Source organism: Ictalurus punctatus, chromosome 9, assembly GCF_001660625.3.
Source record: "Ictalurus punctatus breed USDA103 chromosome 9, Coco_2.0, whole genome shotgun sequence".
Classification (NCBI taxonomy): domain Eukaryota; kingdom Metazoa; phylum Chordata; class Actinopteri; order Siluriformes; family Ictaluridae; genus Ictalurus; species Ictalurus punctatus.
The window spans coordinates 12,835,451-12,847,500 of NC_030424.2; the positions used below are offsets into that span (position 1 = coordinate 12,835,451).

Below are 12,050 nucleotides of genomic sequence, written 5' to 3' on the forward strand. Positions count from 1 at the left end.
GCTCTTACACGATTGGCCGATTAGACAATTGCATGAATGTGCAGTAATCCATAGATTATGACCCATTTCTTCTTGTTCTTCTTCCAGCTGGGCCATATAGAAGGAGAACCAATGAGGAGAGGCGCCTTCCCTGTCACATTCGTACACTTCATGGCAGACTGACAGTCAAAGGTTTCCAATGATCGGATCTGATCTGATCATCCCCTAGCATGTTTCTGGCTCCACATACTTGGGCTTTACTAATAATTATCGTCATCCGCTTCACCTTCATCATGAAGCTCGTGCCTGTACTGACTCTTTCCAGACAATTAGCTTGCACCAGCGAGCAATGGAGGTTTCTTTTTCCTGAATGTCTTAACACCTAGTCACACCTAGTCACTGTATGTTTGAAGACTGTAAATTGTTCAAGTGTTGCGGCTCACTTTGTTTGTTGACCAGAAAGAAAGAAAAAAAAAAAGTAGTCCGTTGCGTTGATGCGGTAAATGCACATTATTATGTAGTTCAAAAAAAGAAAAAGAAAAGCTTTATGGACCTCAACACTGAACTCTTCGCATCCTTCCAGCTTTTCGACGCAGACTAGATGGCTCGTTCATCTGAGAATACGACTGAAAATGCTAATCTCTTGCCTGCTTTAAGGAGATGGACAGAAGGAGAAATGGAAGTGGTTTACTTTTAAAAGCACTGCACTGGAGAAGAAAGGGAAGTTTGCTGTTGCCTCCCCTTGGGATCCTCCACTGTCCCCATTTCCACACTCGCTGCCCCACATCAAAACTTATAAATAGATCCTCCCCTGCTCAAACCTGGGAGCTCTCCTGCCCTGGACTACACTACATATCTGTGAGAAACAGATCTACAGCATGCATTTTGGAATGGAAGAGGCAATCAGAGTAATATAATGTGTGCGTGTGATATTAGATACTATGATCTTGGACTGAATGAACGAAGCAAATACTGAGAGTGGAGCCGAAGATTGGGACAAACCAGCACGGGGTCACGGAACGATCCTCAGATCTGGGTGTATTTGTAAATGAAGCGAGTCTTCTGAGAGCCTAAGCAGTTTGCGATACCCCTGACCTTCCGTCATCCTTTTTTCCCTGTAGCTTTTTCATGTGTTCACAATTTACCGCATCGTTTAAATTCACGTCTAGCCTAATAATGAGTTCATGCTAGCTTTATATTAATATGGCCTATGCTCATATTTATGTCTTCTAGATCTCGTTGAGATTTTAATGCTTTTTAGAGTTGGGTAAGTAATGTCTGCCCAGGTTTTAGGATATGTAGGACCAACCCTCCTTATGTACCCTTTAGTGGGGAAAACCAAAACCATTCCTCAGTAACTGTGCATCTCCAGAACCCCACCCCCCTCTCTTCCCCCTCCCCACCACCGTTTGTTCCGAAGTGGAGATTGCACATGTGATACTGTACAGCAATATGTTCTATGTGATGAAGTTTTCATTTTGGTTGCAGAGCAACTCTTATAGAATGTTCTATGACATTTTAATTAAAATCGACATAGTCCCTGGTGAGCTTGAAATACAGTGACCTGTAACTTTAGCAATGAGAAGAGACTTGTAATTAACTTCCAGAATCTTCCTCTGCCTTTTAACTCACTGGAAATGAATAGGACCTGTCTTACGTGGTGCTGTAAATAACTGAAGAATTTATATGTGTATATTTAATTGTAAACATAAAAACTGAACTGATATAGCAATGATGTCGTGTATTACTTCTAGGCTGGGTGTGTAGCCATCTAGATGTTTTCTAAATGAGGCAAAGAAAAACATTTCACTCTCATTTACTGTCATTCTGTCCACTCTAATATTGTATAAATAAATGGGAAAACTGGAAGTTAAATCAAACTCCAGCTTTCTGAGCTACTTTTTTTTTTTTTTTTTTTTTTTTTAATAAAGGAAATGGTGGCTGAATTTGTGGAAAAAGAGGAAGGTGCAGAATATATCAGGAGGTTCTACTTTTTGGTTTGTCCATAAACAATCATACACAGCTTGTACAGTATGTCGATCCCATGTCTAAGAATATAACAAGATCACCACCTAGTGGAGTACAATGGTAAACACCAGTGCACTGTTAGACTTGAACGTATCAGTGCGTTACACGAGGGAAAACACTCATGAGTGTCATTACAAACCGTTAGCAAATCCATCGTTATTTCTGAATTTATTTAGTGTAGTCCTGCTTTGGAATCTGCTTTTTAAAACCTGCTTGCACCCAGTGCACCCTTACAGTTCAGCCACTGGCCTTTCAAAAAAAAAGCTCTGTAGAAAACAAAAAGTTTCACAATTCAGCAATATCGTGCATATTGTGTGTCCGTGGAAGCTGCAGTGCCAAAGAAGCTCTCATAGTGAAGCTGACACTAATAGGAGCAGTTTGCTTCTTTAAGCTGAGCTTTGCAAGAGACATAACGCTTGTTTGTAGGTGTCAGGTGTCTTCTCTGAGGATCAAATAATCACCTGTTGGCTAGCGGTACTCTTGTTTAACGTCGTTACAGCCAGAAGGAAAGTGGAGACTATTCCAGTGATGTAAATTAGACAGCAGGAATAAAACCTAAGCTGTTAGGAATTTTAAAAGTCCTATTGGTGCTCGTGGTTAGTCTGTAGACTGATCACAAACACGCATGGCTAGTTCCACAGTGTGTTTATAATGTCCGCTAACTTCCAAGCAGTGTTTCAGCAATATTTCACTGAACGATTATTGCTATTCGCTTAATTCCACCTCAAATCATTTACATGTGATGGAGCTGTAAATTATTTGTGTCAGAGTGTGTATCAATCTTTGTAATGACAAAAAAAAAATGTATTAAAGGTCCGTCAGTGACTTTTGAAACACTGACACACACACACACACACACACACACACACACGCACACACATAGAAGTGTGGATTTAGTGCATAAAAATGTTTGTTTTTTTTTGTTTATTTCAGCACAATATTGCACAAAAAAAAAAAAAAAAAAAAAATTCAACAGGCCTATTTTCATTGTCATACAGTATTACCATATGGCAACATACCTCTAAAGATTAAAAGATTATCTGTTCTGAAATGAGGTGTCTTATTTATCATACTCGTTTCTTAAAAGAACAATTCTCTTAGGGTTTTTTTTTTTTTTTTTTTAACTTTTTACATAGTATTACTTTAGTATTATCTTTCACTTCTATGAAAAAAAATTCACCTCCACTGGTGAGACCGGATATTCCGGGATTTTATCAAGGACAAAGACAAAAACAAAAAAACTTCCAATAAATTTAAATCAATTAAAAAGTTTATTGTACCGTTTTTGAGGTTATAAGTACCGTATGCACTGATCCAGTCCCATCTGGACCAGGATTTATGGGCTGGACAGGAGAGGGTGGGTCTGTTGCAAACAGCACTGAACATCAGACCTCCCCGCCCTTCCACCCCCAGAGCTACAGATAGCTGGAATTTACAGCATGTTTGATGAACAAGTCCTTGTGCTCCTCCGTACTCGCTGTAATTACTGTACCACTGATCGCATTAATCCCACGAGAAGCTCAGTTACTGGATCGCAGCCGAAACTGTATGCTGAGCTCAGTGTATATTTACATTAAATAAGATTAAATTAGGCTAAAGACTTGCCTGGAAGGTCTTTGGATGATGGAGGTTGGAATATCAGAAGCAGAGGCTATAATGTACATGACTGATGTGTAAACACTGTTCCCTGCAGAGGGAGCGCTTATATACTGATCACGGAGGAGATTTACTTTATTTTAATCCTAAACTTAACCGCTACAAGAGGAGGAGCGAAAATGGCTTCAGTTCGGGACAAAAACGGGTGACTTCTGCGGACACTGTAAACATTATCCATGGAGCACGCCTTTATGCCACTTTGACACTCTGTTAAAGGCCAGGCCGTCGTAGGAGAGATGGACCTCAGGATTTCTCAGAGGCCAGAACACAGTCGAAGGAAGCTGAGAGCACTTTACAGATGGCTTGAGCTTGCTCCTGCCGTGGACAGAATAAAGAGTCAATTGTACTACTGTAACTTTAGTGCGTCATAGTAATAAGAGTTACAGCAGAACTGTAAACACAATGATTCTTAAGGAGTAAAAATCAGTTGGTTGTTTTTGTACAGTACAAGAAACTTTCATTCTGAGCTTTCAAGCACATTCGCATCAACAGAACAGGTGTTGCATGAGCAGGTGATCCATGTTCAAACATTTCCGTTTACGTTCTGCTCCACACGTCTAATAGAATACGAGTGTGTATTTGATATTTTGCCCTGATTAAGACAGGAGGACTAACTCTTCATTGTGAGAAGCCTATTTCTACACCCTATCTGGTGCAAATACATCACATCAATCATTTTTAAATCAGCTGAAGCTGTAAAAACAATATATATGACAAGATAAAAAAAAAGGTATGGATACTGAATATGCCTAGAAAATCTGACCGCCGTTTCTCCTTAAAAAAAAAAAAAAAAAACACACACAAACGGGACACACCATATACAGTAAATTCTTTAAGAAATCAAAATATTTCTGATTTAAAACATGATAATGTAAACACAGAGACTGTCGACGTGCTCAAATGGAAATTTAACCATACCAACTGCAGTCACAGTAAGATGTTAAGACCGTGGTTAAGATTTGAATTCCTGACTCAAACAGGAAAACACTTCATATTTAAGTATGCAAGCTATTTATTGATGTGGTGTATCCGCTTACCGCGTTGCTGCACTGGTAGACCCAGATGCTGCATTCCTGCTGCTTGGCATCGGTGGTGTTGAGTGCCAGGAGGTTCCTCCCAGCTCCAAGGCCGTCTTCATAGCACAGCATGCGTACGATCAGGTAGAGAGGGTGTCGGTGTAACACGTCCTAATGGGAGGGTAAAGAACAGCAGGAGGGTTTTAGAGAAAAATGAAAGGGTGTATTCTGTAAATAATAAATACATTTATTCATGATTTTGGTGGTTCTTACATTATATGCGTAAACACTGGGGAAATCTGATCGTGGTACTTTTCATCAGTTCAGTTCACCTTTCCTTTTGTCCACATTTATTTAAATGTCATTTGATTTTGATCCGTTTGGTCAAACAACACACAGCTACCCAGCAAACTGATCCTAAACTTCATACTACTGTTCTAAGTAGAAAGCTAGTGCATTGTATGAACTAACGACCGTTGTCGATCGTGGTTCTGTAATATTGGATGAGACGCACAACTCCACTTAATGTGAGTCATGGCACAAATTCAAACGAATGAGTCCCGCTACAAAGTGACGAATAAATCCCTTTTTTGATTCTCAAAGTCAAAACTCTCCTTTATTGAAGACATTTAAATGATCTCAAGGTTTCATGAGAATGATAAAGACAATTATCATGCTTATGCGTGATGACGATGCTTATTTATGCTTCGGTTTTGAAATAGCAGCAGGTTACAGAAGACTGATTTGAGAGGAGACATCCGCTTGTACTGATGTGCAAAATACTTCTGAATATTATACCACACCACTGTTGAATAATCGAATCAGACTGGTCAGAAGGTGTTGATTCATTTTCCATAACGGGACGGCTCTAATGATAGTCTTGACTGCGAGGCAAATCACAGGCTTTATATAAATGTTCTTCTTGTTCTTGTATGATGGACACTCCACATAATCGAAGGGATTTTTTTTTTTTAAATGTTCATATTTAACATATTAAAATATCTAATCATTAATATTGTAGAGTTTTTGATCTCAGGTGTCCTTGGTAACAGTCGATAAGTTTTACATCATGGGAAAATATTCACTGTAGAGGTCTTTGTGCTTTTCTGATTTCTCTGTAACATCAAAAGCTGCATTTTTGGGCTGATGAGGGAATGACTGTTTATAGATACTATAAGGTAAGTAATAACATGAACTTGCTTCATGGATGTTCCCTGAACATTAAACAGATAAAACAGTAATTGTGGCATTCTTTATTTAATAAAAATTCCCATTTTGTGAAATTGCTGTGGAATAAAAGGAATAACACACTTTGGGAATGTGCTAGTGTAGGAAAATAATCAGACCACCCCACAATTGATTACTTAACATCATACCCATCGTGTTTTATTCTGTACTCGATGAACATGGTAGTCGTGCTCAGGGAGAAGGCATCGAGTGCTTGCTAGACAGAAAAAGCTCAATATTCAAAACATATAGCATACAGATACAACAAATGCCTTAGAATATAAAGATATAAGGCCTTTTACTGTTGCAAGAAAATAAATGGGCATACAGAATTATTCAACTACAAGACACACCACACTGCACAGCATGTGTGGACTACCTGAATGTTTTAAATCTAATTTTAATGGAACCAGGAACACATGGGGGCGTTGCACTTCCCTTTACGTGAACTGCCTTATCGTGCCTTTTTCTTTACAACAAATTTGAATATGGACATCAAGAGACTTACACACTGGTCCAAAGACGCCACTTTGACTCCATACTTGGACACTCCCAGGATCATCTCCTCTTCTCCAGGCACAAACGGCAGCTTTCCGTCTTGCTTTGGAGCGAATACAGAGGTTTCCAAGAATTAAACAGAGCCAGTGAATGAGACGATGGCAAAGATATTAAACCTGGGAACCTGCCAGCTTCAAATAATAACAGCGTAACAACAGGTGGCAACAAGCCATTCTGTGCATTCCTCCAAAAAAAGTTACTTTTAAAAATATATATTTTTTTTTAAAGAGCTGTGTATATTTTCCAGAATGTTTCTATTTAACATGAAGTTAAGATCATTATCCAATCCATACAGGATTTCAGAGGCTTTTGGTTTTTTTAAAATAATGATTGCGGCCAAAAATGCTTGATTTTCCTGCGGCTTTTTCAAAATTCGCGATGCAATTTGCAGAGTTTTTTTTGTGCATTTTTTCTTCTTCAGAAAACTACTTGAATTGGCGAAATTGCAATTGCAATTTTTTGCAAAAGTTTTGCACGGTCTTTCGCTGTGATGTTTGCTGGTGAATGAGACCTTTTAGCTGTACTCGTGTTCGATGCACGTGAATCGAAGAGTGCTTTGACAGGATGCGCATTGTGATGACGTCACACGACACGTCTTGGCCCAAATAACGCGGAGTCTGCTTGATTTTTGTGTTCATTTCTGCGACTGCAATATCGCTAAATCCTGTAGGGACTTATTATAACAATAATGCCATACGTTTAGTAGATCGTACAAGTCTGTGATCATTACCTGAGCTGCATCAATATAGCTGATCAGATCTAATGGCTCCTGAAGAGCTTTGCTCATCTCAAAGTCCAGCTTCTCAACAGCTCCCAAATATTTAACTCTGAACTCAGCGCATGTCTCAGATGCACTGTTACCTATAGGAACAATGTGAAGATTGTACTATTTATTATGGATTATGTACAGATGAATGCTGCATTGTTTATATTAAATGTTTGACAGCTAACCTGAGCTCTTGGTGGAGTCTGTATCAAGGCTGGCGACTGTGCTGGACCTGGACAGGCCTCCCAGACTGGACTCTACAGACTAGAGGAGGGAAGAACAGGTGTTAATGTCATGTCTTGAGTCGACTGGCGCGTTGCAGTTGAGATGGTTCAGACTGCATAGCTCACCTTGCTCTTGGTGCTGATCTCACTGCTCTGGGAGCTGCTGCTGCTGTGGCGCTTCTTGACCTTGCGGAACATTCTTCAGCACGACACCGCATTCTTCACCATGACGCCAGCACTCCAGGTCTCCTAACACCAGTCCTCTAAACACAATCCAACCAACGCTTATAAAAGGAGCAAATAGCGGAGAGGTGGGCAGATCATTAATCAGTCCGCCTTTTTACATAAACAGTGGGGAGCGCTGCATTCTCTACCCAATAAAGACAATCAGCTGACCTTTATATACATTTATATACTTTATACACAGCAGTGGCATTCAAGAATTTTATTAGAAATTTTATATGGCAAGAAATCGTGCAGTAAAAGTTATGAGTCTACTGCTTTGCTCAGAACTCTTTTAAGGGGAGATTTCTAAGAGATTTCTAAGAGTTGGAATATTTTTGCCAGAGATATCTAATCAACATAATGAAGAATAGCTAGAGGACAATTAAAGATTGGGCAGACTTTAAGTTAAAACTATAATGAATTCAGAAACGACTCTGATATTCATACTGATAAGCTGCTGTTCTTGTTAAATGTTCCTGTTAACACAACTACACTTTCTGACTATATAGTAAACATAGTTATAGAGGAGAAATTATTTATAATCGCATTATCCGGTGTCACCCTGATGAGGATGGGTTTGTCCCCCTTGAGTCTTGCTCCTCTAAAGGTTTCTTTGATATTGTCTCAGGGAGTTTTTCCTTGCCACCATCGCCTCTGGCTCGTTCATTAGGAATAAATTCCATCCATTCATTTTCTATAACGCTTATCTTTTAAGGCCACAGGGAGCCTATCCTATCGGGCACAAGGCAGGGTACACCCTGGACAGGGTGCCAATCCATCGCAGGGCACAATCACATACCCATTCATACACTACTTTAGACATGCCGATCATATTTTTGGACTGGGGGAGGAAACTGGCGTACCCGGAACAGCATGGGGAGAACATGCAAACTTCACACACACAGGGCAGCGGCGGGAATCGAACCTCCAACCCTGGCAGTGTGAGGCAAACGTGCTAACCACTAAACCACCGTGCACCTTTAGGAATAAATTAATAAATATGGAATTGATAAAATTCTGTAAAGCTGCTATGTGACAATGTCCATTGTTAAAAGTGCTATACAAATAAAATTTTAAATTTAAACTGAAATAATATCAGGTCTGCAGCAGTCCTATAGCGGTCCTATTCCACATAAGAAATTGGCTACAGTCAGGAAATGTTCCCCTACAAACTATATGGCTTCTCAGACACAACGGCAAGTGTGGTTATAAGGTAGTTTAGCAGCTTCACAGCTCCAGGGTTCGATCCTTTTCTGTCTCTGTGGCATTTCTGTGCATGTTCCCACAGTGTCCGTGTGGGTTTCCTTCAGGTTCTTTGTTTTCCGACCACCTTCAGTAAGTTTACTGGTTATAAATGAGTGTGTGAATGAATGTGTGTGTGTGTGTGTGTGTGTATGTAAGCATGGTGCCTTGCAATGGACTGGCGTCACATCTAAGGTGTATTCCCTCCTCTCCTCCAGTGTGATCCTGACAAGGATAAAGTTACTACAGATGAAAGAATAAATTTTCTGTAACATGAATCCCATTTTCTGAGTTAAAAAAATAAACAAGTTCTCCTTATATATGAATAATCCCATTGTAGAATTGAAAAGACGGGTCAAAACTGAAACCTAAACAACAGTGCACCCGGAATCATTGCTCACGCTCCCACTCGCTAAGGATTGTAGAGTGTGTAAGGAGTGCGTTTAGAGTGTGTACAGAGAGTGTAGTGTGTGTGTGAGGAGTGTTTAGTGTGCGTATGGAGAGTGTAGTGTCCGTAACGAAAGTGTAGTGTGCGTAAGGAGAGTATAAGGAGTACGTACGGAGTGTGTAGTGTGCGTAAGGATAGTGTAGTGTGGGTAAAGAGTGTGTAGTGTGCGTAAGGAGTGTGTAGTGTGCGTAAGGAGAGTGTAAGGAGTGTGTAGTGTGCGTAAGGAGAGTGTAGTGTGCATAAGGACAGTGTAAGGAGCGAATAAGGAGAGTGTAAGGAGTGCATAAGGAGAGTGTAGAGTGTGGAAGGAATGTGCAAGGAGAGTGTAGAGTGTGCGTACGGAGAGTGTAGTGTGTGTAAGGAGAGTATAAGGAGTGCGTACGGAATGTGTAGTGTGCGTAAGGAGAGTATAAGGAGTGCGTACGGAGTGTGTAGTGTGCGTAAGGAGAGTATAAGGAGTGCGTACGGAGTGTGTAGTGTGCGTAAGGAGAGTGTAGTGTGCGTAAGGATAGTGTAGTGTGGGTAAAGAGTGTGTACGGAGTGTGTAGTGTGCGTAAGGAGTGTGTAGTGTGCGTAAGGAGTGTGTAGTGTGTGTAAGGAGAGTGTAGAGTGTATAAAAAGTGCGTAAGGAGTGTACAGTGTGCGTACGGAGAGTGTAAGGAGTGTACAGTGTGCGTACGGAGAGTGTAAGGAGTGTACAGTGTGCGTACGGAGAGTGTAAGGAGTGTACAGTGTGCGTACGGAGAGTGTAAGGAGTGTATAGCGTGTGTAAGGAGAGTGTAAGGAGTGTATAGCGTGCGTAAGGAGTGTATAGCGTGTGTAAGGAGAGTGTAAGGACTGTATAGCGTGCGTAAGGAGAGTGTAAGGAGTGCGTAAGGAGAGTATAAGGAGTGCATAAGGAGAGTGTAGAGTGTGGAAGGAATGTGCAAGGAGAGTGTAAGGAGTGTACTGAGAGTATAGAGTGTGTAAGGAGAATGTACTGTGTGTAAGGAGAGTGTACTGTGTGTAAGGAGAGTGTAGTGTGCATAAGGAGAGTGTAGTGTGCATAAGGAGTGGGGAAGGAGAGTGTAAGGAGTGTAGTGAGAGTGTAGAGTGTGCGTAAGGAGAGTGTAGATTGCGTACGGAGAGTGTAAATAGTGCATAAGGAGAGTGTAGAGTGTGGAAGGAATGTGTAGAGTGGGTAAGGAGTGTGTAAGGAGAGTGTAAATAGTGCATAAGGAGAGTGTAGAGTGTGGAAGGAATGTGTAGAGTGGGTGAGGAGTGTGTAAGGAGAGTGTAAATAGTGCATAAGGAGAGTGTAGAGTGTGGAAGGAATGTGTAGAGTGGGTGAGGAGTGTGTAAGGAGAGTGTAAGGAGTGTACTGAGAGTGTAGAGTGTGCGTAAGGAGAGTGTAGAGTGTGTAAGGAGAGTGTAGAGTGTGTGTAAGGAGAGTGTAGAGTGTGTAAGGAGAGTGTAGAGTGTGTGTAAGGAGAGTGTAGAGTGTGTGTAAGGAGAGTGTAGAGTGTGTGTAAGGAGAGTGTAGAGTGTGTAAGGAGAGTGTAGAGTGTGTGTAAGGAGAGTGTAGAGTGTGTGTAAGGAGAGTGTAGAGTGTGTGTAAGGAGAGTGTAGAGTGTGTGTAAGGATAGTGTAGAGTGTGTAAGGAGAGTGTAGAGTGTGTGTAAGGAGAGTGTAGAGTGTGTGTAAGGGGAGTGTAGAGTGTGTGTAGAGTGTGTGTGTAAGGAGAGTGTAGAGTGTGTGTAAGGAGAGTGTAGAGTGTGTAAGGAGAGTGTAGAGTGTGTGTAAGGAGAGTGTAGAGTGTGTGTAAGGAGAGTGTAGAGTGTGTGTAAGGATAGTGTAGAGTGTGTAAGGAGAGTGTAGAGTGTGTGTAAGGAGAGTGTAGAGTGTGTGTAAGGGGAGTGTAGAGTGTGTGTAGAGTGTGTGTGTAAGGAGAGTGTAGAGTGTGTGTAAGGAGAGTGTAGAGTGTGTAAGGAGAGTGTAGAGTGTGTGTAAGGGGAGTGTAGAGTGTGTGTAAGGAGAGTGTAGAGTGTGTGTAAGGAGAGTGTAGAGTGTGTAAGGAGAGTGTAAGGAGAGTGTAGAGTGTGTGTAAGGAGAGTGTAGAGTGTGCAAGGAGAGTGTAGAGTGTGTGTAAGGAGAGTGTAGAGTGTGTGTGTAGAGTGTGTGTAAGGAGAGTGTAGAGTGTGTGTAAGGAGAGTGTAGAGTGTGTGTAAGGGGAGTGTAGAGTGTGTGTAAGGAGAGTGTAGAGTGTGTGTAAGGGGAGTGTAGAGTGTGTGTAAGGGGAGTGTAGAGTGTGTGTAAGGGGAGTGTAGAGTGTGTGTAAGGGGAGTGTAGAGTGTGTGTAAGGAGAGTGTAGAGTGTGTGTAAGGAGAGTGTAGAGTGTGTGTGTAGAGTGTGTGTAAGGAGAGTGTGTGTAAGGGGAGTGTAGAGTGTGTGTAAGGAGAGTGTAGAGTGTGTGTAAGGAGAGTGTAGAGTGTGTGTAAGGAGAGTGTAGAGTGTGTAAGGAGAGTGTAAGGAGAGTGTAGAGTGTGTGTAAGGAGAGTGTAGAGTGTGTAAGGAGAGTGTAGAGTGTGTGTAAGGAGAGTGTAGAGTGTGTGTAAGGAGAGTGTAGAGTGTGTGTAAGGAGAGTGTAGAGTGTGTGTAAGGAGAGTGTAGAGTGTGTGTAAGGGGAGTGTAGAGTGTGTGTA

General features: G+C 41.3%; 2 protein-coding genes across 6 annotated transcripts in view; one reads left to right on the forward strand and one right to left on the reverse strand.

The window, feature by feature from the left end:
* Positions 1-1,859, forward strand: part of asap2a (ArfGAP with SH3 domain, ankyrin repeat and PH domain 2a) — an 89,240-nt gene extending 87,381 nt beyond the window's left edge. For all 5 annotated transcript variants that reach the window (XM_017476887.3, XM_017476886.3, XM_053682570.1 and 2 more), the window contains exon 28: positions 88-1,859. In XM_017476887.3, the coding sequence (XP_017332376.1) occupies positions 88-162 (75 nt within the window). In that variant the 3' untranslated portion in view covers positions 163-1,859. The remainder of the gene's footprint in view (positions 1-87) is intronic.
* Positions 1,860-3,259: 1,400 nt separating this feature from the next.
* The window catches only part of itgb1bp1 (integrin beta 1 binding protein 1), a 10,175-nt gene continuing 1,384 nt past the window's right edge, over positions 3,260-12,050 (reverse strand). The window contains exons 2-7 of the mRNA XM_017477252.3: positions 7,581-7,717; positions 7,416-7,494; positions 7,195-7,325; positions 6,415-6,507; positions 4,701-4,850; positions 3,260-3,978 (exon numbers count right to left, since the gene is read on the reverse strand). Of these exons, the coding sequence (XP_017332741.1) occupies positions 3,907-3,978; positions 4,701-4,850; positions 6,415-6,507; positions 7,195-7,325; positions 7,416-7,494; positions 7,581-7,652 (597 nt within the window). The 5' untranslated portion in view covers positions 7,653-7,717 and the 3' untranslated portion in view covers positions 3,260-3,906. The remainder of the gene's footprint in view (positions 3,979-4,700; positions 4,851-6,414; positions 6,508-7,194; positions 7,326-7,415; positions 7,495-7,580; positions 7,718-12,050) is intronic.